The following is a 26842-nucleotide window of genomic DNA, read 5'->3' as shown; positions in this document are numbered from 1 at the left end:
TGACACTAAGGAACGTAAAGCATCCTTTTTCCTAGATGTTGGATTTGCTGATGGAGTACAACATCACCAAACTGTTTGTGTTGCATTGTGGGAAACGTAGGCACCCTCTTTGATGAGAATCATTGTCAAACCTGCGCCCTGGTACAGTGTTGTTCTGTGATGGAGATCTGAAGAACGAAAAGAAAGAAGCATGTACATTGGTATGTAGCAATAAAACACTCACAGTAAGGGATGTGCTCACAAATATATGAGATACTACAACCCCCATGATGCATCTGGATAGATTTATGGAGTACATGAATCAAGCTTGTGATCCAGTTTTTACAGACAGAAAATAAAAGTGTGTCTTCAGTCATTGTACAGGGCTGGTGACACAGACAAATCTGACAGATCAACACCAAGAAGGCATGAACGGTGCAGAAATAATCAGACCTTTCCTACACCTGATGCGAAACCTCCACCCAGGCCTGACGTGGATTAGCAAGAGAAACAAAAATACAAGTTAAGCCTGCAGCCATGTTAACACTCTCACAGCTAAAGTCCTAAAAACACTCTGGAGGTCTGAAACAACAACCGAGCACAGATTAGACCCAATCAGAGCTGGAACACATTCACATGTGAAGACAATAATCTGCAATTAAACCACAACCAGAAATAAAATCTGGATTAAACCCTGTGGCTGCTGCAGGAGGAGATCCTCCTCCGACCCCTCCGATGCTCCTATGGATCGGGTTTCCTCCTCCTCCTCCTCCTCCTCACTCTAACCCTTCACTGTGGAGCTATGGAAGGAGGGACCTTCTCTTTTTTCTTCTTTTCCTCTGTTTTTTTTTTCTTTGAAGGAGGCGTCCATTCTTGTCTTCCATAAACGTGAGCAGCAGCAGCAGCAGCAGGGTAATCAGGGTGCGTCCCCCCCACCCCCACCCCCACCACGGTCGGTCCTGTCCCCAGTACCTCCCAGTTCTTCAGGCTCCCATATAAAAACCCTGGTGGAAAGAGAGTGTAGGCAGTAGGGAGTTTTCTGCTGGGGTCAGGAGGACTGTGAACAGACGAGCGGATCCTGCCCCAAACACCCGTGTATGAGTGGAGTGTAGCAGAAAGAGAAAACATCCCCAACTTTTTTTCCTCTCTTGCCTCAAAGAGTCTACATGTCTAGTGGCATCTAGACATGTTCAGCTTTGTGGATATGCGGCTGGCGGCGCTGCTCTGCGCAGCGGTGCTCCTGGTCAGGGCGCAGGGCGAGGACGACCGTAAGTTTCATCATTGTTTACTGGAGCTTCTCAACCCCACATATTTTTGTTTTTCACTTTTGGCTTTTGAAAAGTGGATTTTCTCTCTCTACGTGGGTTGGACGGCTGCTGAGATCTTAGACAGACCAGAAGAGAAAGGAAAGAGCTTGAACTAGAGAGAAGGACTCTGGTGGCTCCTTTTGTCTCCATAGACAGATAGATGGTGCAGCTTGTAGGTGTGCGTAATGCATTGGGCATCTCAAGAAGGCCTCTCTCTCTCTCTCTCTCTCTCGCGCCTTGTGTTTGTATAAGTCTCTCTACCTCCTCACAATGCATGCAGAGCGAGTTGCTGCAAGTTTTCCAGGCTCTCCTCCAGGCGAGGGTTTTTTTAAGCAGAAATAAATGTAACCCTTCCAAAAAGAAATCTGGACTGTTCTGGCTTTAAAAGCTTCCCCTCCTCCTCCCATTTGACCAATTTGACACACTTAACTTGTGCTGTCTGCTCACCCCACCTTTCACCAGCTCAGTTCCAGACCTGAATAGATGATAAAGTGTCCAGTTTTGGATGTAGAATGGCTTCTAGTGGAGGTAAAGCTCCCCACAGGCCCTGGCTGATGTGGCAGAGTAATGTACAGCCTGGGGCCAAGTGTTGAGTTGGCCAGGTGAGCTCACAGCAGGCGTAGTCTTGTCTGCTGGAAATATTTGACCTCCACAGCCTGAGCAAGCTTCACCTTAAAGATCTGTAAGTGTTTACAAAAGCTTGAGGTGTATTAGGAGGAGGATTATGGAATGCAGGAAGTTTCCTGCTCTGAGAGGACAAAGAAAAGCAGCTCTGGAAAGAAGCAGCCAAAAGCTGAAATTCAATTTTTCCAGATGTTCTGGAAAGGACTCAGCTGTCTTTCCGTCTGTCTGTCTATCTGAAGCAGATGTGCTTTGGACCCTCTGAACACTCCAACAGCGCCACCCAGAGGCAGCTTTACACACCTGCGGACACATCTGGCCGCCACGTCCCCCACGGTTTCTCCCTCCTCCTCCTCCTCCTCCTCCTCTTCCTCCTCCTCTGCTCTTTCTTTCCACTCTTTTTTTTTGTTTCCTTTAATTGCAAACACATGCAGAGTGTTTCCACCAGCTGCTGCCAAGCCGACAGTCTGCAGCGCGGCCGCTGCTGCTTTTCCCCTCTGAGCTCAGCGCTTTGGCACGCTGCAAGATTTATAAGCTTCCCAGAAGAAGCCTCAGTTTGGCTTTAGATTTTGCGGAGAGCTACGCTTCAGCAGCAGCGGCAGATCAGAGCGGAAAATGTGACATTGATTATCGGAGGGGGGAGATGACATGTTAGCAAACAGCTGTGTGTCTTCCCATGCATAGAGATGGTGTAACCAGCATCCAGACACAGCACGTCGGTGCCCTCTCTGTCACCTTTGACCCTTTCTGGTCTGATTCTGGGGCCTACAGCTCCCACTTAACACTTTCCTCTCTAACTTGAGCTGTCCATGTTACTATTGTTACCATTGATTCATATGGGCACTACTATTTTGCTGCTCTTGTACATCTGATTAAGCATTTAAGAGCAAAATATATCGAGACACACACACAAAGAAAACAAAAACAAATATTAAATAATATATTTCTTTTTGGAAATGATTGATTTCTGAGCACAGTGAGTAAAATGAACAGATGTTTGGGGGAAGTCTGGTGTGCAGACCCATGCTGTGCTCCCACGCCTGCCTGTGTGAGTCTGTGATCAGGTGTCTCACCTGCCTCTCCGTGTCGCCTCCCTCAGGCGCAGGCGGAAGCTGCACCCTGGACGGCCAGGTGTTTGCTGACCGGGATGTGTGGAAGCCAGAGCCATGTCAGATCTGTGTGTGCGACAGCGGCACGGTGATGTGCGACCAGGTCATCTGCGAGGACACAACAGACTGCCCCAACCCCATCATCCCCCACGACGAGTGCTGCCCCATCTGCCCAGATGATGGTATTATTTATTTTTTTCCTCTTGACCTTCCCTTGTTTTCAGTTCTGAGAAAAAACACAGAGAATTTAATTTTCATCATTTCTTCCACATTTAAGCCAAAAAACATCATCAGTTAACCCAAAAAAGCCACATGAACATATTCTGATACATTCATAATTTAATGATACCTTTATATTTTAAAAATCCATGTTAAACTAAGTGTTGTGTGTTGTTTTTTTGTGTTTTCTTTTGTCATTTAACCTCACTTTTTTGTGTGTTTTTTCTCCTTGTAGGCTTCTCGGATGGAGAAGTTGAGGTGAATATTGATTTTTTTTCTAAAAATGTTTCATCCATCATTTGTAAACATAGCCATCAGAAAGATTGACTGAGAGTGAGTGAGTGATCAGATACACAGTTGATCACATGAGTCATAACATGTCAGCATCACCAGATGCACTGATGCACTGTTTGTTTCTTCTTCCACCTGAAGGGACCTAAGGGAGAGCGTGGACCCAAGGGAGACAGGGTAGGTTCACACTCTGTTTGTCATTGGCAGGGTAACTTTTCATGTTTTTTGTAGTGTGTTAGAGGTGCGAACAGTGTGTGTGTTAGTGTTTGAACAGAGCGACAGACTGTGTGTCAGATTCTAGAACCGAATTCTGATATTTTGGTCCAAACTCTGCAAACTCTCAAGGACTTGTAATATATAATATAATATAAATAATATGTAACACTGTCAAAAAATAACAATAAACCAGCCAATGATAAGTTGCCATAAAAGGTCACTAAAGTGTGCTTTGTTTGTAATAAATTATGTCAAAGAGTCTGTGTTACATAAACATGCTGAGGCCATGTTAAAGGTAGAGATGTGAGGCTGTCTGGAGTCAGACAGGAAGTGAATTTGTTCATCAAAATAAAGCCTGTGTTCCTTAGTAAACATTGAGACAGGAGCTGTACCAGCGTTCCTTTCTAAACAGTCTGATTTTGTGTCTTTAGAATTGTTGATATTCTTAGCTTCCATGGGGTAAAAATAAACCATGCAGCATGTTTACACTCAGGATTTGTGGGTTTTAAGTTAAATTCTGTTGAATTTGTGTGATTGTGATAATTTATGTAGAGTTTGTTTTCTACATTATTTCCTTAGTAATTAGTGAATGTTCTTACTTCCTGTTTCTTGATGTCACATGGTCAACACTAGCCTGGTCCTGGTCAGTCACATGGTCAGGTCTCAGGGGAAATAAATAGAATTGTCACCATTTAGATGTCACTCATCTCTGAGCCTGAAAGACACAAACAGGAAATTAAAACCTTAAACTTGATGATGTAACACTAGGCAGTCATGTGACACAAGTGGTCATGGTGTATGTTAGCATCAAAGCCATGCCCTCCAGCCGACCCTCCTCTGACTCTTGAGCCTGAACATGTCTTCCTCCATATGCAGGGCCTTCCTGGTCCCCCTGGTAACGATGGTATCCCCGGCCAGCCTGGACTGCCTGGACCTCCCGGCCCTCCTGGACCTCCCGGCCTCGGTGGAGTACGTTTGTTTTGTTTTACTGTGTTTAACTGATTTTAGTCCAAGTTGATCATTTACAAGACAAATCATGTGACCCGTGTGACTCATATCTGCGGATCAATTCAAATCTGCTGAGGCTGCAGTAATGGAAGCAGAGATGCTCTGGATGAGTGTTCGATCTATTGAGATATTATTTATCATTCTATCAAGCTTATTTTTAACACTATAGTATGCTAAGCTAACATTCTCAAAGTCTAATTGTACTGGCTGTGGTGCAATTCGTTATTTCCTGCTTTCTAAGCTAGCATCCCCAAGCTAACTTTTGCTAAGCTAAACCAGGCTAAGCTAACCTGACATTCTACCACTGTGGTTCCATGCATATGCAGAATATATCGTTGACTAACATGCTAATTTTTAAAAATTGATTCAATAATTGAAATTTTACCATTGACTGCTATGGTAACGCTACAAACTGAAATACAACCTTTCTCTCATCCTAGTTCAGGATGCTAAGCTAATATTTAAAGGATTTAACATGATACACGTTAAGCCTAACTTATCATCCCAGCCAGTCTGCCACACACAATCAATAACATGTTTACTATTGACCTTCTTCACATGGCATAAGATTACACATCATTACAGTCTGGTTCCAGAATCCATCAGTTTTAGACTCTCTTTCTGTTTTGGGTCCTCCCTGCTGTTCTAATTTAATGTATATGTGGAAAAAAAAGCTATTATTAGCTTAGACTTACCTCAACCCAGATCTACTTTACTGTGTGCAGCATGTGTGAGAAACCTGACAAATGTTATTATTACCTCATTTTTATCACCACAAATGCAATGAGGTCAAAGGTCACTGAATGATCTAGTATTGACTGTAAATTAGAGGAAAAGTTAAACTTGTCATCGAAATGTGTGAACATTGGTGATAATACAGATGCTAGCATGTGCTTAACATGACATCATTTTATTTCTGACATGTTCAAACGTTGGTTTTAACTTCTCTCTCTTTCTCTGTTTTTTCCCCTCAGAACTTCTCCCCTCAGATGTCTGGTGGCTACGATGAGAAATCTCCTGCCATGCCTGTGCCTGGACCCATGGTAGGCACGCTCATACATCCATAAACACTCTGCTTTATCTAACTGGGACTTATTTTTGGACAGCATCTGACATTTGTCTCTGTTTGATTGACAGGGCCCAATGGGACCCCGTGGACCCCCTGGACCTCCTGGATCAAGCGTGAGTAGAACTTCCCCCCTTACTCAAGTCAAAATATTTAAAATCCTTGTCATTGCTAAGGTAGATGGAGGAAGAGGAGAAGTGAGCAGTGACATCATGACATCATCATGTCCATACCCTCTCCTCATAGGCCAGTTGACATGAAGCCAAGCATATGCATACGCCATTTTATTTATGTAAATGTGCTTCTGGCCTTAGAGAAATTAAGTCTTATGATAGCATCAGATTAAGGACACTTATGACCATTCAGAGCAGTTGAACTTCAAATATTTTCAATAAGAAGTCTCTCTGTGTGAGTCCTACCATATAAAACTAGAGATTGTCTCCTTCATTATTATACATGGGGACAGATCTCACCTAAGTCATGTCAGCAGCCATCCAACAAACATTAAACAAACATACCTCAGTGACAGATAAACACTCTTTTGCCTTGTTAGTAGTCGTGACCATGTTTCTGTGTCTGCCCCTACAGGGACCTCAGGGATTCACTGGCCCCCCTGGTGAGCCTGGTGAGGCCGGAGCTTCTGTGAGTGCTAAAACCTAATAAACAACGATGCTCCACTGACATTGAACCTTATTTGTCATTCTCACCTTTTGCGTGTCTGTCTCTTCAGGGTCCCATGGGTCCCCGTGGTGCTGCTGGCCCCCCTGGAAAGAACGGAGAGGATGTAAGTGGACTGAATCTGTTCATAGTCACTCTCAACATCTCAGTGTGGATTAAAGAATGACTTGATCTGCCTCTTTCTGCTCACAGGGTGAGTCTGGCAAACCCGGTCGTGCCGGTGAGCGCGGACCTCCTGGCCCACAGGTACATTTCCTGGCATATATCTTTCTTGCTGTTTAAAAACAGAATCAAATATATTAATGTCACACTCTCGTTTCCATCATTCAGGGAGCTCGTGGTTTCCCAGGAACCCCTGGACTGCCTGGCATCAAGGGACACAGAGTGAGTCTGAACTTTGGGTGCCACCTTCACCTACACATACAGCTTCTCCTGACTCGAGGCTTCATCTTTGTACAACTCTCCTTCTCTTTAGGGATTCAGCGGTCTGGATGGTGCTAAGGGAGACACTGGCCCCGCTGGACCCAAGGTGAATGTCCCACTTTGTTAATCCAGAGAAGAAAAATGAGCTCCTAGGTGGCAGGGTAGTCATAGCAGTAGAAGTCTGACTAATAGTGATGGTGGGAGTAGGACCAGGTGTAGAAACTGCAGTATTACTATTAGTCAGTTTTAGTCCCAAGAATGGGCTAAAACTGCTCAAGCTAAGGTGAATAGTAGATGGCCTGGCCTTTTAAATAAGTCCATTGAGTATTAGTTGAAGCAGAGTAAGTAGCCTAGAAGTCAAAACATGCTGCTAAATGGTACCAATGATGGCTGCATACAGCTAACGGCAGGTTCAGTTAATGTTTTCATCCCCTCACCTGCTTGTGTGTTTCTGTGCTTTTAGGGAGAGGGCGGAGCCCCCGGTGAGAATGGAACTCCTGGTGCCATGGTGAGTAAAACCAGCACCCCACCTCTGTTATATTGTTGCTATCTTGGATGATCATTCTGGATTGACGGACTCTTTGTCTTTCTCAGGGACCTCGTGGTCTGCCTGGTGAGAGAGGCCGCACTGGTCCTTCTGGAGCTGCTGTGAGTTTATGCACATATAACCAACTGTAAACACTCGATCAGCCAATCAAAAAACAGGCCAATCAATCGTGTCTATGTGTCTGCTACAGGGAGCTCGTGGTAACGATGGTGCTGCCGGTGCTGCTGGACCTCCTGTAAGTATCTCAGGGCACTCCAAGAACTCCCCAATGACACATTTATTAAGAAGTGCTTTGCAATATAAATCCAGCAGAATAAATTTACCTTGTTGTTTTAGCCTGGATATCACCAGCTGGAAGGATGAGCTACATGGATGTGAATCTTTTTTTTTATTATTTGTTCTCAGGGTCCCACTGGCCCCGCTGGACCTCCTGGATTCCCTGGTGGCCCTGGATCCAAGGTACACCCATGCCCAACATCAACAATAATCTACAACACACTAAAATTCTGTTTCTATAGTTTCTATAATCATCCAACCAAATAAGCGCCACATTCCATTGGTTCTCTTCTCTTGGAGGTCACACAGGGTCTTTCTGGATTCCAAATTCTGCATACTATTAGATTCATTATCTTCCTAAGTCCAATATTTTGTTTTTCAGGGTGACGCCGGAGCTCAGGGTGCTCGTGGACCCGAGGGCCCCGCTGGTGCCCGTGGTGAGCCTGGAAACCCCGGACCTGCTGGCGCTGCTGGACCCTCTGTAAGTATACACCCCCTTGGTGGACTGTTCGGGTCCTGGTTGAAAACAGAACTGATCCCTTATTTATGATCACACGGCTGTTGATGAAACCTCTTCCTTTGTTTCTCCTTACAGGGAAACGCTGGAGCTGATGGTGCCCCTGGAGCTAAGGGAGCCCCTGTGAGTATTTTTCCTGACAGATTTAGTTCCTAGTCAGGCTCAGGTTTCAGGGTTTGAATTTTCTTTTTTAGCTTATAAGGTAAGAAAGGCACTAACTGAGCAGCCAGAGCTGCCTTTATAAAAGAGGATATTTTAAGATGACTGCCAGCAGAGTACAGCATGATGTGACTGTGTTGTGGTCATGTGCTGCCCCCTGCAGGGTGCTGCTGGAGTTGCTGGAGCTCCCGGATTCCCCGGACCCCGTGGACCTCCAGGACCTCAGGGTGCTGGTGGTGCCCCCGGACCTAAGGGTAACACTGTGAGTAAAGCCATAATCACTAGTTAACACCTGTTATTGATTAAATTGTAATATTTTGTCAATACTTAAACTGGCTTGTTCTGGTTTCTGCTATTGATGGGTGGTGTTTCAGTTTTTGTGACTTCGTGTTTGGGCTGATGGATTGTGGTTTTGTTTGTTTATGGTTGTTTGTTCTTTGCTTTTGTCCCTCAGGGTGAGGTTGGTGCCCCAGGATCCAAGGGAGAGGCCGGTGCCAAGGGAGAGGCTGTAAGTTCAGATCCACACAAAGTCTATTACTCCAAATGTATGTGGACGCATTCAGTCTCTTATACCATCGTGTCTTTTTTCAGGGTGCCACAGGAGTTCAGGGACCCCCAGGACCTCCTGGTGAGGAGGGCAAGAGAGGAGCCAGAGGAGAGCCTGGTGCTGTAGGAGGCCGTGGAGCCCCCGGAGAGAGGGTATGCATCTTGTCTAGTTTTTACTGTATTATACAGTATTACTGTGTGCAATGCAGTTTTCTTCAAGATTAAGAGGACACACAATCTCTAGTGGCCCCTACAAGCTAGCAAGCTAGCCTCATGCTAGTAACAACGGGTAGTCATACGACAGGTGTCTAGCATTAGCTTAAAAAGATTGTTGTTACAGCTCAGGGTTCTGTTTAGCTAACAAACCTAAGCAAATTGCCTGATTCTCCCTGCAGGGTGCCCCTGGTGGTCGTGGTTTCCCTGGTTCTGATGGTGCTGCTGGACCCAAAGTAAGCAAACACAAAAGTTAACACATCACCTACAGCCATACACTTAATTTATACTGGTTTCACTAAAGCTAAACTCTACCTTATTCTATAGGGTGCCCCTGGTGAGCGCGGTGCCCCTGGACTTGTTGGAGCTAAAGGTTCCACTGGTGAGTCTGGTCGTACTGGTGAGCCTGGTCTGCCCGGAGCTAAGGTGAGAAGCCCCCTCTGTCTATCAAATACATGTCACCGACCTTATGTATTCCTTTTGTAGGACCTCCTCTAAACTCTGACCTTTGCTCTGTAGGGAATGACTGGCAGCCCTGGCAGCCCTGGACCTGATGGCAAGATGGGACCTTCTGTAAGTTCATCTTCTGCAAAGTTCTCCTCATCAACGTGTTAATATTTTGTGTTGACACTCTAATGAGGCCTTAATATATTCTCTGTAACAGGGAGCCCCTGGACAAGATGGCCGCCCTGGACCCCCTGGCCCTGTTGGAGCTAGAGGCCAGCCTGGAGTGATGGGATTCCCCGGACCTAAGGGAGCTGCTGTGAGTGACGATTCAGCTGCTGCACAGTATATTTGTTCACAATGATAACGGTGTGAACTAGGTCACTAAGACATTGCTTCTTCTTTAGGGTGAGGCTGGAAAGCCCGGTGAGAGAGGAGTCATGGGACCCACTGGCGCTGCTGTAAGTTGTCTGTACTATGCTTCATGAGCCCTGGTTCTGAGGGTGCTCTTCATGAATTCACTGTGCTAAAGAAGCTAAAGCCTACCTGTCTAACAAATAGCTGTTTTTCCACCCAGGGTGCCCCTGGAAAGGACGGTGATGTTGGTGCTCAGGGACCTTCTGGACCTGCTGTGAGTAAAGGGACATAAACCCACATAAACACTTGATGGACTCAAAGCCACACAAGTAGCTACAGAGCAGCAATGACACTTTGTCTCTGCTCATCCATTAGGGTCCTGCTGGTGAGAGAGGTGAGGCAGGAGCTGCTGGACCTCCTGGATTCCAGGGTCTTCCAGGACCTCAGGGTGCCGTTGGTGAGACTGGCAAGCCCGGAGAGCAGGTACTGACTGACATGTGACTAACACCACATGCTTCCATCAAATAAATGGTAAAAGGTGAATTGACATGTTTCTCACTCTTTGTCTATTTAGGGTCTGCCAGGTGAGGCTGGAGCCCCAGGACCTGCTGGATCTAGAGTAAGTCATCATCATCCTTATAGTCTTAATTATTCAGAACTATGGTATCCATGAATGGAGGATCTGTGGCCATGACACCCTAGTTTTTGCTCCAAAATTAGAAATTCCAAAGTTATATTTTGTCCGAAAAGTAGGTTACTATGTCAAAGTGAACTGATACTACTTTGATTGTATTTATAGTCCAAAATCCTTCAAGCTTGTGCTGGAAACAACTGTTAGCATGCTAACTAGCCAACAGGGTTATCAATGTTAAGACACAACATGCTAATTTGAGCTAATAGCAGGCTAATGCTAAAGGGCAATAGCAAGCCACAGGTCAGTTAACCTACCAGAGACCCTTTCTATGGATGCCGGAGGAAAGGCACATCTAGAGAACTACCATTTGAAACCGGCAGCACTCATACTACTTGCCTCACCCCTTAGGGCGATAGAGGATTCCCTGGTGAGCGTGGAGCCCCTGGTGCTATTGGACCTGCTGGCGCCCGCGGAGCCCCCGGATCTGCCGGAAACGATGGTGCTAAGGTACGGTTTAGCAGGATTTCAGAACACATAATTTATGAATGGTATATATTGTTCTGTTTTGATGTTCTTTTGTCCCCCCCCCCCCCCCTTCAGGGAGATGCTGGTGCCCCTGGTGCTCCTGGAGCTCAGGGTCCTCCTGGACTGCAGGGAATGCCCGGTGAGCGTGGTGCTGCTGGTCTTCCAGGACTGAGGGGAGACAGAGTGAGTTGCCACAAGTAACCCTTGGACATTTGGACCACTGTGATGAGAATCTTTTCATAGTCATCACCACAAGATCCCCAGAGCGCCCCCTACAGAATGGGTCCAGTAACCTACACTCATTTTCCTTCCAATAATCCAGGGTGACCAAGGAGCTAAGGGTAGTGATGGAGCACCTGGTAAGGATGGCCCCCGTGGTCTGACTGGACCTATTGGACTGCCTGGACCTGCTGGATCCCCCGGAGACAAGGGAGAGTCTGGTGCCCAGGGACCTGTTGGACCTGCTGGAGCCCGTGGAGCCCCTGTATGTATATTTTTATGCTGGTCAGCAGAATGTAAACTTTAAGTTTCTCAAGCTTATTAATCCCTAAATCTTCTGGATTGACTCTTCTTTTTGTCCTTCAGGGTGAGCGTGGAGAGTCTGGACCACCTGGACCTGCAGGTTTCGCTGGACCTCCTGTAAGTCCTGACTTCTTACCAATTGCATTTCTGTTTTTCTTGATGCTTTAATGTAAACGTTACTGAGAATTCTTTGTCTCCCTCTTCCTCAGGGTGCTGATGGACAGGCTGGTGCCAAGGGAGAGGCTGGAGATAATGGTGCTAAGGGAGATGCTGGTCTTCCCGGCCCTGCTGGACCAACTGGTGCCCCTGGACCTCAGGTTTGTTAACCCATTTTAATTGTTTCCATTATTGGATTTTCTTCTTGTTGTTATGTGTTGCCTAACATTTTGTTGTGTACTTTCAGGGTCCCGCTGGCAATACTGGACCTAAGGGAGCTCGTGGACCCGCTGGACCTCCTGTAAGTGTCCACTGTTGTTCCACTCAACCTTCCCTCTGCTACAACAATATTCATGCGAACCTGCCTGACTTCGGTGTCAGTTCCCAGACTAACAAGCTTCTGTCTCCATAGGGTGCTACTGGATTCCCTGGTGCTGCTGGCAGAGTTGGACCTCCTGGCCCTGCTGTAAGTCTTTCTCAGGTGCACTTTTTTTTCCACAGGCAAGGCTCATGCTTATAATTTACTCCTTCCCTTTTTTCACAGGGTAACTCTGGACCTCCCGGACCTTCTGGACCAGCTGGCAAGGAGGGACCCAAAGGAAACCGTGGTGAGACTGGACCTGCTGGTCGCTCTGGTGAGGTTGGTGCTGCTGGACCTCCAGGACCTGCTGGTGAGAAGGGTAGCCCTGGTGCCGATGGTGCTCCTGTAAGTTATGTTCATAGATCATTGATCATCACACATTTTCACTGACAGAAGACTGAACTTGTCTACTGGGAGTTTTTGCTGGTCTTCATGCCAGTTTTTTCTGTCTACTTCTGCAGGGTAGCTCTGGTATTCCTGGACCACAAGGTATTGCTGGACAGCGTGGTATTGTTGGTCTGCCCGGACAGAGAGGAGAGAGAGGGTTCCCTGGCCTGCCTGGACCTTCTGTAAGTTCCTATTGTAGACAGAAAAATGCTCAGTGGATCTGAGCAAACCAGGACCAAGCAAACCTATTATGGTTTCAGTCATTTGATGAACCAAATGACTGATAACCTTCAGTCAAATGTGACTGACCAACTTTGACTGTAATACACAGGGAGAGTCTGGAAAGCCGGGACCTTCTGGCCCTGGTGGTGAGCGTGGACCTCCTGGACCCATGGGACCCCCTGGTCTGGCTGGAGCCCCCGGAGAGGCTGGACGTGAGGTGTGTGTCAGCTAAACACAACAACTGTGCATGAGTCAACCCCGTTGAAGTTTTCCATCAGTTAACCTGTTGTGTGTTTGGGTTTAGGGAGCCCCTGGTAATGAGGGAGCTGCTGGTCGCGATGGAGCCGCTGGACCCAAGGTGAGTTAACCTAGCTTAAACATTAACTCTTAAGATAAGAATCGTGGTTACAGTGACCCATGAACTTGGTCTTTTCTACATGGACTTGGTTAACCTGAACCGATCCTGAAACAAATAAGTAGCAATCAAGCTCATTTAGCAAACAAACTACTGCAAATAATGTAAATATAAAACTAAATGAAAGGTTGGAAATAAACTAATTTTGTATTTGCACTTTAGGGAGACCGTGGAGAGAGTGGACCTGCTGGAGCCTCTGGTGCCCCCGGACCCCCTGGTGCCCCTGGACCTGTCGGACCCGCTGGAAAGACTGGTGACCGTGGAGAGAGTGTAAGTGTCCCTAACAGACTTCTCAGTTTAATATTAGTGTTTTTTATAAGAGTATTTAACCTCATTTTTTATTGTGTTCTAGGGACCTGCTGGCCCTGCTGGCTCTGCTGGCCCTGCTGGACCTCGTGGCCCAGCTGTAAGTAACATCACCAACCCTAATGAATAAATCCCCCCTGAGAGGTACAGAAGTTAACTCTTCTTTCTCCTTGTCCTTCTAACAGGGAGCTGTTGGACTTCGTGGAGACAAGGGAGAGGCTGGAGAGGCTGGAGAGAGAGGCATGAAGGGACACAGAGGATTCACTGGCATGCAGGGACCTCCTGGACCTTCTGTATGTCACTTCACACATGACCTTACACATACTACATTCAGTTCAGGAACACACTTGATGTCTAACTCCTATTTTGTATATAAAAACCAATAGGGACCTTCTGGAGAGCAGGGACCTGCTGGTGCTTCTGGACCCGCTGGACCTAGAGTGAGTTAACACTATTAATATTTTAATGGTCTTCACTAGTTGTGGATTTTCCTATCAGCTCGATGTATGTGGAGAATCTGATTTTAAGATTTTGCGTGGTTGTAGGGCCCTGCTGGATCTGCTGGTTCTCCTGGTAAAGATGGCATGTCTGGCCTCCCTGGACCCACTGGACCTCCTGGACCTCGTGGACGTTCTGGAGAGATGGGACCTGCTGTAAGACCATCTGTCTGTTTCATAGCCGTTGAGATTACCTTACAAGCAAAAAAGATAACCAACCCCTTCTCTTAGGGTCCTCCTGGACCTCCTGGACCTCCCGGAGCACCCGGTGCCCCTGGTGGTGGATTCGACCTTGGCTTCATTGCCCAGCCCCAGGAGAAGGCCCCTGATCCCTTCCGCATGTTCCGTGCTGATGACGCTAACGTTCTCCGTGACCGTGACCTGGAGGTTGACAGCACCCTGAAGAGCCTGAGCCAGCAGATTGAGCAGATCCGCAGCCCAGACGGAACCCGCAAGAACCCTGCCAGAACCTGCCGTGACCTCAAGATGTGCCACCCTGACTGGAAGAGCGGTGAGTCTCTAGAATGAGTGAAAGTGCTTTTTTTTTTTTTGCAGACCTTTGTGACCATCATGTCTCTTTTTTCAGGTGAGTACTGGATTGACCCTGACCAGGGCTGCACTCAGGACGCCATTAAGGTTTACTGCAACATGGAGACTGGAGAGACCTGCGTGACCCCAACTCAGCCTGAGGTTGCCAAGAAGAACTGGTACATCAGCAAGAACATCAAGGAGAAGAAGCACGTCTGGTTCGGCGAGGCAATGAACGACGGCTTCCAGGTAAACAAACTGATCTCACCTCTCCACCTCATGTTCCTCCTCCACCCTCACAGCTCCAGTCAGTAATGCCACCTCTTCATTTCTTCTCCTGCACAGTTTGAGTACGGAAGCGAGGGCTCTCAGCCTGAGGATGTCAACATCCAGCTGACCTTCCTGCGTCTCATGTCCACCGAGGCCTCCCAGAACCTCACCTACCACTGCAAGAACAGCGTCGCCTACATGGACGCCGCCGCCGGCAACCTCAAGAAGGCCCTACTCCTCCAGGGCTCCAACGAGATCGAGATCAGAGCCGAGGGCAACAGCCGTTTCACCTACAGCGTCCTGGAGGATGGATGCACGGTGAGGAGACATTAGTCCTATACTTTAAATTAGCTTCAAATGCTAATTCTGCTATGCTATAATAGCCCAACGATAAAGAGGGTAAAGGTTAGAAATTAGCATACGCATATGGTTGGTTGGTAGCTACATTTTGTGTGTTAACATTGTGGTGGCCATTTTGACTCCACTGACTCCACTTTCTTTTTCTTCTCTCCTTCCAGTCACACACCGGCACATGGGGCAAGACAGTCATCGACTACAAGACATCGAAAACATCTCGCCTGCCCATCATTGATATCGCTCCTATGGACGTTGGTGCTGCAGACCAAGAGTTTGGCATTGAAGTTGGACCCGTCTGTTTCTTGTAAAAAGAGAAATCTGGACTTGAAATTGTTGTTGTTGTGTGCGTGTGTGTGTGTTTTATTTTTTCTAGCAGTCATCTCTCTCTAAAAAAAATCCTACCAAAATGCCCTTTTTTTTGAAAAAACAAAAAATCCAAACCCAACATTTGGCCGTTGTTCCAATGGTCCACTTTGCCTAAAAAAACCTGCACTTCAACAAGAACAAGATGGCGGCGTTGTGGCAACGTCTACATCGTCGTGTTTTGGGACCACTACTTTTTTTTTTGTTTCTGACTCTTGTTTTTTTTTTTTTGTTTGTTTGTTTTTTTGTCATCACCAACACCAAGGATCCTGTAGAGAAGACATTTTGTTTCACTGGCAACAAGAAAATAATATATGCCTCTGTAAAGTGTAAAGAAAAAAAAATTACTCCCCCTTCTTCATCCAACCAAACCAGGGCTCTCTGGAGTTTACAGAAACACACAGGTGACTTTTGTATTTTTTATACACCTCTGCGGTGAGAGGAATGAAAGGACAGTCCCAACAGACAGAACCCAATTGCTTTGTACCACGTTTCAGGTGTTGATGAATAAACGGTGAAACTGACAGCCACGTTTGTCTCTGTTGTTCTGCCCCCTCCCCCTCCACCCTTTTTCTCCATCTGCTCCCGACAAACGCCATCAACTCCCTCCTCCACCTGTTCTGCTGATGTTGATGTAGCTGTTTTTGGTTTTGTTTGTTGATGTTGTGTGTCTCTAATTCTCCCCGCATTAAAACCACCAGCAGAGAAACATGGGTTTAAACCTCTTTTTTGAAAGAACGTTTTTTGGCTACCTCAGAAAAGCAAGGATTTCCAGCTATGATTTAAAAAAAAGGGCCCAGTGTTTGCTTGTGTTTTTGTGTTTTTGTTTCGAAGCCTGAAGTATAGCTGTGGCGGTGTCGGAGGGGTAGTCGAGGTTTACTGACACTTTTTAATAACAGAAGCAGAGATTTAAGGTGCTATTCTTTCTGTGAGGACTTCTGGCTGTCTGGTTGTGGCCATATACCGTTCTGTAGTGTTACGGTCACTCTGGTGGGCTGGGGGGGAGCCTCTTGGTGCTAAAAAAAAAAAAAAAAAAAAATCCAACCACATTCTTGGTGTCCAGAATGAGGCAGACTTCTTCTATTTCCAGCCTTGCATGTGTTGGCATTCACACTTCCTGTTATCCAAATTATATTCACATTTTCACCCATGCATCTGTTTGTTTCTTGTTTTCTTGTGACTAAAAAAAAAACAAATTCAGAGATTCTTTACAAAAAAGAAAAAAAACTGCACAGAAACAGAGCCATCAGTAAAGGGTTTGTGAGAGAAAGGCAGACAAGACACACCGATGGGGGAAACACCACAAGGATCTGTACCTATTTTGTATATGTATAATAAATTGAGATGTTTTTAATTATTTTGGATGCTGAAATAAAGCATGTTAAGTGGTCTAACGTTGAATCCTGCCTGACTCTCTGACTGCCCCCCCCCCCCACCTAGGACTTAAATAGAATCAAATTTCTGTTATTTAAGTAGATTCAAAGTTTTTTTTTTCCAAGATTAGACACAGAAAAGGCCCAAGACTGACAGCGTGAGAGAAACACAGGCTAAATCACATGTTATTCCCAGACAGGGAAGCTCCAGTGTGTGTGTGTTTTTGGTTTCTAATCTGAGATGTTTTCTTTTTCAGATTATCCAATAATCCTCCTGTCTGTGATCTACTAATAATGATGAGTGCCTGAATAAGTGTGGCAGCAGAAAAGGAAAAAAAAAAGGTCGGCCTACCATTCAGTCAAGGCTGTGTCGTCAATAAAGAGCAGCTGATTCCTTCCAGACAAATAATCCAATGTGAAATGAGTAATCCACTGAGAAAACACATGTAGGTCTGATAATCCAGCAGGGATGATGAGGATATTCTGTGCATCCTGAGGTATTCCTACTAAATAATCCCGACTCTCCACAGCTACTTCCACCATCTGCACAGCTCTGACTGCAGGACTGAGGGGCTGCCGGTGGACCTGCAGCCTGTTGGCATCAGCCTGGACACAAAGACACCAATTGTCCACCTTGAAGGAGGCAGCTCTATACCCCAGGAGCCATGGAGGAGGGATAGGTTTGCACTCCCAGCGGGAATCTGGATTATTTCTGCAAAGAATTTTTGCGTCTTTATTCGAGGCCCCCTTGCTGAGGAATGTTACCCTCTCTGGTTTCAGACTACAGAGCAGACTCTGTTTGCAGAGAGGGAACTCCTCTTCAGCTGATGGGGCACTTCACACTGGAGGGTCAACATCACAGAAATGTGGAGGAGGTGAGACCAGATTAAAGTCACAAGGCACAATACAGCCCATACATCCCATGATTAAGTGTTTATATATCTTAAAATATTGATGTCGTTGATGTGACAACTATTAACATTTAATTTTGTGGTGAATTGTCCCTTTAAACTGCAGCTTAAAATACTTTTAAAATACTTTTAAGCTGCAGTGCAAATATTTTTATCAGAGTGTTACATTCATACAGTGCTTTAAGGCCTTTCAGCACCTGGCAAACCTCTGTATTTGACAGTATTTCACATCAGGTGTCTGTAGTGACATCCCCACTCTGACATTCAAAAGATGAAGAGGGGAGCAAGAGGAAGTAGAGGAAGCAGGTTGCAGCAGGCAGCACCACAGTACTGCCACGTGCCACGGGCCAACTGCCCTTTGCGTTGACCTTTCCTGTCTCTGCCATCCTACACTTTTTCCACTAGATGTCCTCAGACTTCACCTGCAGTCCTATAACTTCTTCTTCTCTGTCCCATTACCCTGTCAGCTTGCTTTATCTCAGCCCTACCTCGGCAGTTTGTTGCCATGCGGTCGATGTGGTGCTGAAAGCAAAATAAAAAGTTCATATATTAATCTACAGACCAGTGCATGACTCTCATCTCACATCCGAGGAGACATAAAGACACGAGCCTCCATCTGCTGGACAATCATTGCAATTACACCACTGATATTAATGAGCCACTTGGAAGCAAATCTGCTCATCGGGTTTTGTATTTTATAACCTTTGAATTTCGAACACTGAATTTTTAAAACACCGAAATTATTGACACTAAATTTAAGTCATTGTCATTTCAGTATCTCATTTTCACTTTTTATTTTTCAATGTTCATAAATTCAGGTCCGACCGGCAAAATTACTGGAAAACGCTATGGCAGCTAACAAACTTGTGTAAGTGAATTTACCTTTGTGTTATGTTCTCCTTACAAATATTAAGTCAGATTAGAGACCTGACACCAAGAATTCTTTCTGCTTCTACTATTTGTCAAATAAAATGTTCAAATGTAGTTTTTTTCAACTTAATCTCTTAGTGACACATAATAAAAGAACGCCGGTTAATATTTCACTGCACTGATTTCTACAGGCGGAGGGGGTGGTATGGGCCGAAAACTTTCTCTTGTGTCACCTCGTCACACTGGATGTACAGGTAAACATTTAAAAGGCTGCAGCTCGGATCACACTTTTTCTGGGGTCATTGATGTCGATAGCGACAGTGACCTGTCTGATACGGACATCACGCTCTGCTTGTGCCATATGTATGTGGACATATTTCTTCTCTTATGTTAAATGTCACATGTTTTGCCGGTCTTGTCATGTGACCAACGAAATGTAACACGATTGGCTGGAGGTTGGTTTGAGTTCATCAGAATCGATTGATTGAATCTCTTGTTTGAGCACTCTGAATTATATTTATTGATTTTTTTTTTAAGTTTCATTATTTATTCCAAAATTGTGAACAAATTAAAAGTTAAAATGAGATACTGAAATTTCAATGCCTGGAAATTAGTGGCAAAAAAAATCACACACATATTTACAGTGTTAAAAAAACACTGCTCCAAATTCAAAGGCTTTTAAAATACTGTTAAATACAAAATCTTCCAATGATATTTGAAAAATTACTCTTCTGCACTAAGTCTGCTGCCCAGATGCTGCATCAGCAAATTACTGCGACAAAAAACAAACTTGTTCGTAGATGTGTCTAAATTCATTTAATGTACAATAAGACAGACAACAGCACAATCCTAATGTAAACATATAAAAAACATAGTTAGAAAGACTAGAAAATAAAGTGGGATTTAAAAACAGTGCCCACTTTCATTACATTCATAGACCAGAGGAGGGCACCAAACATATTGACGTTCTCCCTGAAGATGGGCTGAAAATCTACATAGAAGAAATAAAACATCCTGAAATATTAAATAAAACAAAATCAAATAAAATCCAGTTCACATGATGTGGTTTATCTTTTATCCAAACAGGAAGCAGCTGAGCAGCAGAGCGATGACAACACCAGACGTCAGACCGTGAGTCCGACCTGCAGAGCTGGACGATAATATCCTGTCACTTCCCCAGCTGGGCAGCGGACAGGAGCTGCCGGAGCCGTACTTCTCTCCCAGCACGGAAGCACCCTCGCTTGCCAGCAGGACGCCGGAGAAGGTGATTGTCCTGGAGGTGGTGCTGGCCCAGGCACAGCTCCTAGCATATTGTTTCACCCACACCTGGTCGCCTTTCTTCAGCTCTTCCATCAAGTAACAGGTGTTGAGGGTTGTGTCAAGACCGGACACCTGAGTGGAAGCAGTGGAGGGTTTTCAGATACACTGTCCTGCTGCTTAGTGTGGTGGATTATTATAGTCTGTACCTGAGCGTGGCACACCAGCTTATTGTTCCCGTTGACCATGAAGTTCCACATGTTGTTGTGGTCTCCACGGCAGAGCTGGGCAGCGAACACAAACTGGTAGATGCCAGCGACCGGCGCAGTGAACACACCCGTGTTGTTGTCATAGGCAGAACCCTGGTTCACAAGCACCTGGTTGAAGATGATCGGGTTGAACAGCACCTCTCTTAGTTGACCCTGGTAAGCCGTGAAAAACAGAACAGCGCTCCCTGGAGCGCAGATGTGTTTCATGTCATTTCCACCTCATGCTTATATTACATTGACTTTAAATAACAGGTCCTACCTTGTTGCCTGGACAGCGTCTGACTGGGTTTCTGTGGGGAGAGAGAGCAGGAATGAAGCTGATTATGTTGTGCCGGCATAAACTACCGGATCAGGACTACAGGTGGAGGTCACTCACCAGTCCTACTGGGCCCGCTACAACCAAACAGGCTTCACATAGCACGGCACCAATAACAAACAATGAACTTATCTGCAACAAAAGGACCAGAAATTATAACAAAAATAAATACATAAATAAAAAACAAACAGTAGCACAGGTACCTTGGTGGTGCTCATGTTCCTGCTGAGAGATAAACAGACAGTGTCACACACTGTCAGTGTTTGTGTCTCTGTGCCCAGCAGGCAAAGTCCAGCTGCTGCTGTTTGCTTATAAAATCTGTTTGCCAACCACACACGTAATAAATAATAACAGATTTTAGCTGAATGCCTTCAAGATGGCACCAAAAGATGGGGATGTGTCAAAGAGGTATGAGGTCCAAACCACAGATCAAGTAAGCAATGAGGTATATTTTCAAGCTAAGTTTGGTCAGCCCACCTTTGATATATAGTCCATGGGCCAGATGAGATATCGGTACCACTCAAGGTGGCAAAGGTTGCTTATACTTTTTGAAAAGATACATGCCTGTAGTCAACATTTTGGTATGATATCCCTTCTGTGCATGTTTGACACGGGTGCATATCTTGGTATTGAATGATGACTTAAATTATTATGCTTGGTGTCATTTCAAAGGGGACTCTGGGCTTTCATTCAAGCTCTTTTGTGAATACTTCTGACAAGTACAATGGACACTGGAGCTCTTCAAACCACACATATAAGTAACCTTTGCCACCTTGAGTGGTACAGATATCTCATCTGACCCATGGACTAATGGGGATCAAACAATACCTAACATCAAAGTTCCTAAATGTAGTAAGAATTGTTGAGGTTTTTTGGCATTTAAAGATGAAAAGGTGACGTAAGTGACAGCGAATGATGCTGCTGCGTCTGGTAAGAAAGAATAAAAATGAAGAATGTTTCCAACAAAATGACAACAGAACAACAATGCGTTTTTGTAATCATCCATCCAATGAGTGACTTAATGAGCCATGCCCTCCAGATGGGATGATCCAAGCAGATGCGGGCCATTGCATTTTGGAGTTGGCCTCATTTGGCCTTTTTCACCTTCACTCACTGTGTGAGTAATGTTTTGCACTCAGAGTGCATTGACACTGTCTGGGTCATTTTCAGGAAGAAGGAAATTGGAATTTGGCCTCAGGTCTGTTGAAACAGAAGAGAGCCATATGTCATTTGTACTGGTTACAGAAAACAGGAGCCAACTTGGTTCCTGTACTGAGTAGATAAGAGATTAGCTCCCACCATTCAGTTTGCATCTGACCCTATCCTTTCTGTCAGTGAGTCTATGAGAAGTAAATCGCCCTCTAATCCATGTTTCAGTCTGTTCTGTTCAGCTGTAAAAACGAGACACACAAAGGTCGATTTTGCCTCCATTTGTGATGTCATTTCCTTCAGTTTTCACTGATGTGTACATGGCCATAGACACATGTTTGGTTGAGAGGGAGTGGATATGCAGACGTACAAAGCCACCTCCAGGTGGACGGTGTCGTATACGATGCCCGAGTAAAGGTTTTACACAATCACGCATTGATCAGGAACAGTAACAGACAGACACTTACTCCTTTTCTCCCAAAATCAACACTTTACAGCCTTTCAAACACTGTCACATGATCTGCCAATATCCAATTGTAGAGCCTTGTGCTCTCACGTGGTGTGCCAAAGAGTGGAAGAAATAGTTCTCTGCTCTGACTGTGTGTGTCGTTGACACGGTTGAAAAGTGGCTCTGAATGCAAACATTGATGTGTAGAGGACGTGTTCTCGTGAGAGAGTCAAGTTCAAAACTAGGGCAAGGATTAGGGTTAGGTTTAGGGTTACGTTCAAAAGTAGGGTTAGAAACGTTTAGGGTTACAGCTAGGGTTAGGGTTACAGCTAGGGTTAGGGTTACAGCTAGGGTTAGGGTTAGGGTTACAGCTAGGGTTAGGGTTAGGGTTACAGTTAGGAAGGTCGCAGAGTTCTGGTTCAATGTTTGATACATGCGGCTTACTGAGACCATTACGGAAATGCCTCACTTGAGGCTCTAAGCCCCACGACGGTCAAGATGCTATCTGGTCTAGTCTAGTATCTATGAGAATGCGTATTTTGTACCTACTCATACGTACAGAGTTTTTAATTGAAGCCATGTAGTATAATCACCCTTTAGTGTAGTCCAGCTGTGTAAATTGTATTCAGTGTTGGGCAGTAACTAACCAAATGTGAGTCAATCCCCACAGAACTCCATGGACCGCCATTTACATCTTGGTACACTAATGGTCTTTGTAGATAACTTTTCTGCTCATGATTACTAGAGAGGTGATGAATAGATATCCACTTTGCCCATATTTGGATTTCCTGGAAGTTAAGTGTTGTCAGGTCCTGCCATGATGGCTGTAACCTCCCACACTGAGCTTCATAATTGCCCTTCAGTGACCTTACTCAACATGTGGTCCTAAAAGTATTAAAAGTGAGATAATTTTTCAATTAGTTATTAATTAAATCTAAAGTACCAACATTGGATTAGAAAATAATCTTTAAAAAAATAATCATTGTCAGACGGGGGGAGAATTGAAATTGCTTTGTGGGTCCAGACAGATCCCTTTGTCTCTATAAACAGACTTTTATCAAATATATTCCAGTCCAGCGGTAATCATCTTGACATCTGGCCTTCTTTGTGACCTTAATAGGACTGTGACCCTCAGTGTTCCATTTTCCTCAATTGGTCCAGCTGCATGTAATCCTCTGTGGAGTCCAGAGACATATGGTCCACACTGCAACCTCTGTCCCCGTCTGGGAGTACAGAATAGGAGCTCAAATGGTGTAATGCAGAATTCAAATTTTTTGTGTGGGATTATCTACAGTGTAAAGACTTTATTTATACAACAATCGTTTGTAATTTTGTTTCATAAACAGCAGATTTGTGACTCAATGTGAGGAACAAGAAGACTTTTATTGTGAAACAAAATAGTAATAATACAGTCCATTTTCCTGCAAAGCTGTTGCAGTTACAACTCTATTATAAGGTGAATTAAAACATGTATGTATGGAAAGAATGGAAAACCATAGATCGAAAATATGGGTGTCCTCCAGGTCATTATTGTCTGTGATGTCTAAAGACAAAGGAGAATTTGTCCATTCAAGTTTCCATCTGTGGCAGCCATCTTGAAAAGCTGCCAGCTTTCTTGTCACTAAAGTTACCACATTACGTTTTTAGGATGGAGGGCTCTGAGTTTGTGTCTGCGACTCAGTGTCCCAGTTCTTCCCACTGTTCCTCTTTCTGTTCCTCTCCGCCATCACCACAGCTGCCACCACGGTGACCAGCACAGTGACCGTGATGACAAGTACGGTGGCGGTTTCTGCGATGCATAGCTGGCTGTCCACCCAGGCCAATGAAGCCCCGGCTAGTTGCGGAGGGTCCTGGCACGTCACATTGTGATAGTCGTCGATGTGAAGGTGCCGAACGCGCAGGATCTTGCTGAAGACGCGATGCAGGTCACAGTCACAGCTCCATGGGTTTCCTGGAAAGAAAAGGATGTAGCTAAAGGTACAAGTCTTGAGTAGTAGCAATCAAAAGCATTAGCATGAGTAGATATTTGGAATGACTCATGAACCTGACAGCTGGATGTGAGTAGCTGTGGTGTGAAGGCTTATAAACGTCTTAAACTTGAGGTGATGCAGATTGTTCCCCTCCAGGACCAGAACTGCCAGGCTGTAGAGAGGAGCCAGAGCATCTGTGTCTATCTGAGAGATGTTGTTGTTGCTCAGCTGGAGAACCTACACCAACAGAAAGACAGAGATCCATGGGCATCAACAATGGGGACCCACAGGGAACTATCCTAGGTCCTAATTACCATCAGTTTTTAACATGTGGGATAGTGTCTCATCCGATCCATAGGGGTAGTTAGGGGGCACCTGCTCTGGTAGATTACATCATTTTTATACTGAGCTCCTAAATGTCTTTTTCTTTGCAGACGACATGTTTTTTTATACCCAGATGCCTTAAAAACCTTAAAGCTAGTCTTCTATACTGAACCTATGTACCTCAAGTCCAGGCAGCATGTCCAGGCTCCCCTGCTGCACCGCAGACAGTCTGTTGTTATGAAGATAGAGCTGCCTGAGCCTGGAGAGGCCCCTGAACACACCAGGGCCAACAGAGACCAGCTGGTTATGACTGAGGTCCAGCTTCTCTATGTTGTCCAGATACTCAAAGCTGATGAGGAAACAGAGACAAGGATGATACACTGAGACAGTCGGAGTTGTGGTTTAGGAAACCTGGAGAAAATAAGACTAATAGTCACTTTCTTGGGGCTCTGTTTTTGGTCTCCACCTCCAAATCCTGAGGGACATATCTGGTTCCTGAAGCTGTTAGATGATTCATATACTTAACCAGCCAGTTGATGGCTTTGTTCGTGAGGTGTTTTTGAGGAGCTGATACAGAGAGTGATAGCAGAGCACCATCAGACAGACAGGTACCTGTATCCAGATATATAGTGTAAGTTGTTGTGCTCCAGTCGCAGCTCTTTGAGAGCAGTCAGGCTGGTCGAGAAGTCCACAGGAAGAGTTTTTATGTGGTTCCAGCTGAGATCCAGCTTCTCCAGGAAGGACAAAGAAAAAAAGGCCTGTGAAGACACAGAAATGACTAATAAATTACTTTTTTCCTTTCTGGACTGCTTCCAAAAATGACTTTTGTCTCTAAAAACAGTAGCAGAAACATTTTTTTCTACTTTTTCCAGCCCAGTTGTGCATGGTACCTGTGGTTGAACTTCGTCTATCTGGCTGTCGGTCAGCACCAGGACCCTTAAGGACCACAGTCCAGTGAAGGTTCGGGTCCCTATGGAGCTCATATTGTTTCCTCCTAACTCCAGGAGCCATGTGCCGTGTGGGAGTCCCCGGGGAACATGGACGAACCCGCTGCCGCGACAGTCCACCAGGTTGGCGTGCTCGTAACAAGTACACTGATGCGGACACAAGTCGGAGGCCTCGGCAGAGGGAAGAAGTACCAGGGGGAGGAAGAGGAGGAGGAGGAGGAGGAGGGTCAGGGAATGGAGACTCATATTTCCCTGGGCAGCAGAAGAAGAAACTCATTCATTCATTCATTTGCCATGTTGTGCAGTCCATGGATGTAACTGGAACAGAAAACAGAAAAGAATTTCTCAAAAAATACACTTTAAAAAATGTGTTTTTTATATTTTTACAAATTACTTTAAACTACTGTAAATTCCCAGTTTCTCCTGCAAAACCACAATAATCCTTTCATGCTTTGTAAAAACACACAATGCATGAAAACAACATGGAGACTCCACAACATCACCTTGATTCATAAATGACTTAAATACCTCCTTATCAATTATAATATAGAAACTCAAAGATGCAGCATTATATAACAGTATCATCATTTTTAACTGATTTCTCCTCCATTTCTAAACATAATTACATAATCATAAAAGATTAAATTCAGTAAGACTGTCTGAGGACACGGCTGTGTGTTCCAGCCGAACACAATACAAGAGTGTGATACGTAAAATTTTACAGGACGAGCGGCTTCACTAAATAATGATAATTCCATATTTCTGTATAAGATAATTCTAATAAAAAAATATTAGATGCACTTTTAATCAGCAACAAATAAAGAAATCAGTTTTAGATCATGTTTAAAAATATATTTAATTGATAAAAAATGTATCAAAAGTTTGAAGACTCACCCCTCCTGGTGTTCTGATGAAGAACCTGGACGTCTCCATGCTGCATCCTAACATACGTCCTGGGTCTTGGCTGGCTGATGACAATAAAAAGAAAACAGTGAGACTGACAGACAGAGAACAGCAGAGATGACGCAGTGATGGTGCTGATGGAGACTTTCAGTGCAGTCAGCTGTGTTAGTAATCCTCTAATCCTCTGCAATCGCCAAATGCTTCCTCTCATCCACTCTGATGTTATCATCATGTTTCAGTCTCCTCATCCTCCCTCTTTAGTTTCCTGTTAATACCACTCTGGATCCATCCTTCTGTTCACCAAATGTAAAGTTATATAAAGACAGCTAACACTGTGCAAAAAAAATGTTCATTTTACGTATTTTTAGTTTCAGCTCAAACCAAATAGTGTCATGGGTCAAATTCCCCAGCTTGGCAGGATGTTCCCCTTTCCTGTCTGAATTTATGTTTAGTCTCTTTTTCCTGTTGGCTTAAATCCAGCACGTCACAGTCGCCTATGGAAATGCGCATCACTCTTAGTACAAATATATATATCAACTTTTTTCTATATTGTACATGTATCGACATCTCATATCAAATGTTGTTT

The 26842-nt window shown here is 44.9% G+C and overlaps 3 protein-coding genes across 4 annotated transcripts; 1 reads left to right on the top strand and 2 right to left on the bottom strand.

Moving 5' to 3' along the window:
• The first annotated feature begins 998 nt into the window (after nucleotides 1–998).
• col1a1a (collagen, type I, alpha 1a) lies at nucleotides 999–16920 on the top strand. Of its 2 annotated transcripts, XM_028411411.1 has the most exons (49): nucleotides 999–1247; nucleotides 3007–3198; nucleotides 3471–3493; nucleotides 3668–3703; nucleotides 4619–4711; nucleotides 5725–5793; nucleotides 5888–5932; nucleotides 6405–6458; nucleotides 6547–6600; nucleotides 6687–6740; nucleotides 6825–6878; nucleotides 6970–7023; nucleotides 7381–7425; nucleotides 7512–7565; nucleotides 7655–7699; nucleotides 7870–7923; nucleotides 8123–8221; nucleotides 8336–8380; nucleotides 8580–8678; nucleotides 8871–8924; nucleotides 9008–9115; nucleotides 9358–9411; nucleotides 9503–9601; nucleotides 9695–9748; nucleotides 9840–9938; nucleotides 10027–10080; nucleotides 10197–10250; nucleotides 10352–10459; nucleotides 10551–10595; nucleotides 11019–11117; nucleotides 11211–11318; nucleotides 11458–11619; nucleotides 11721–11774; nucleotides 11867–11974; nucleotides 12061–12114; nucleotides 12226–12279; nucleotides 12358–12519; nucleotides 12636–12743; nucleotides 12893–13000; nucleotides 13088–13141; nucleotides 13361–13468; nucleotides 13551–13604; nucleotides 13690–13797; nucleotides 13891–13944; nucleotides 14050–14157; nucleotides 14233–14512; nucleotides 14588–14778; nucleotides 14875–15117; nucleotides 15318–16920. In XM_028411411.1, the coding sequence occupies exons 1-49, from the start codon at nucleotides 1166–1168 to the stop codon at nucleotides 15462–15464; spliced, it is 4344 nt and encodes a 1447-aa protein (XP_028267212.1). In that variant the 5' UTR covers nucleotides 999–1165; the 3' UTR covers nucleotides 15465–16920. The 2 variants fall into 2 exon arrangements, with proteins under 2 accessions (XP_028267212.1, XP_028267213.1); XM_028411412.1 differs by lacking the exons at nucleotides 12893–13000; nucleotides 13088–13141; nucleotides 13361–13468; nucleotides 13551–13604; nucleotides 13690–13797.
• A 2543-nt stretch (nucleotides 16921–19463) lies between these two features.
• Nucleotides 19464–20825, bottom strand: LOC114440246 (collagen alpha-1(X) chain-like). Its single transcript, XM_028412579.1, has 5 exons — nucleotides 20719–20825; nucleotides 20576–20647; nucleotides 20459–20489; nucleotides 20140–20384; nucleotides 19464–20065 (listed from the first exon to the last, which is right to left on the bottom strand). The coding sequence occupies exons 1-5, from the start codon at nucleotides 20731–20733 to the stop codon at nucleotides 19748–19750; spliced, it is 681 nt and encodes a 226-aa protein (XP_028268380.1). The 5' UTR covers nucleotides 20734–20825; the 3' UTR covers nucleotides 19464–19747.
• Nucleotides 20826–23755: 2930 nt separating this feature from the next.
• Nucleotides 23756–25389, bottom strand: LOC114439996 (leucine-rich repeat-containing protein 15). Its single transcript, XM_028412214.1, has 5 exons — nucleotides 25297–25389; nucleotides 25019–25164; nucleotides 24587–24755; nucleotides 24157–24319; nucleotides 23756–24063 (listed from the first exon to the last, which is right to left on the bottom strand). The coding sequence occupies exons 1-5, from the start codon at nucleotides 25387–25389 to the stop codon at nucleotides 23756–23758; spliced, it is 879 nt and encodes a 292-aa protein (XP_028268015.1).
• Nucleotides 25390–26842: the final 1453 nt, after the last annotated feature.

Source organism: Parambassis ranga, chromosome 8, assembly GCF_900634625.1.
Source record: "Parambassis ranga chromosome 8, fParRan2.1, whole genome shotgun sequence".
Taxonomy (NCBI): Eukaryota; Metazoa; Chordata; class Actinopteri; family Ambassidae; genus Parambassis; species Parambassis ranga.
The sequence above is the reverse complement of the archived record's forward strand: the minus strand, read 5'-3'. Positions and strand labels throughout refer to the sequence as shown.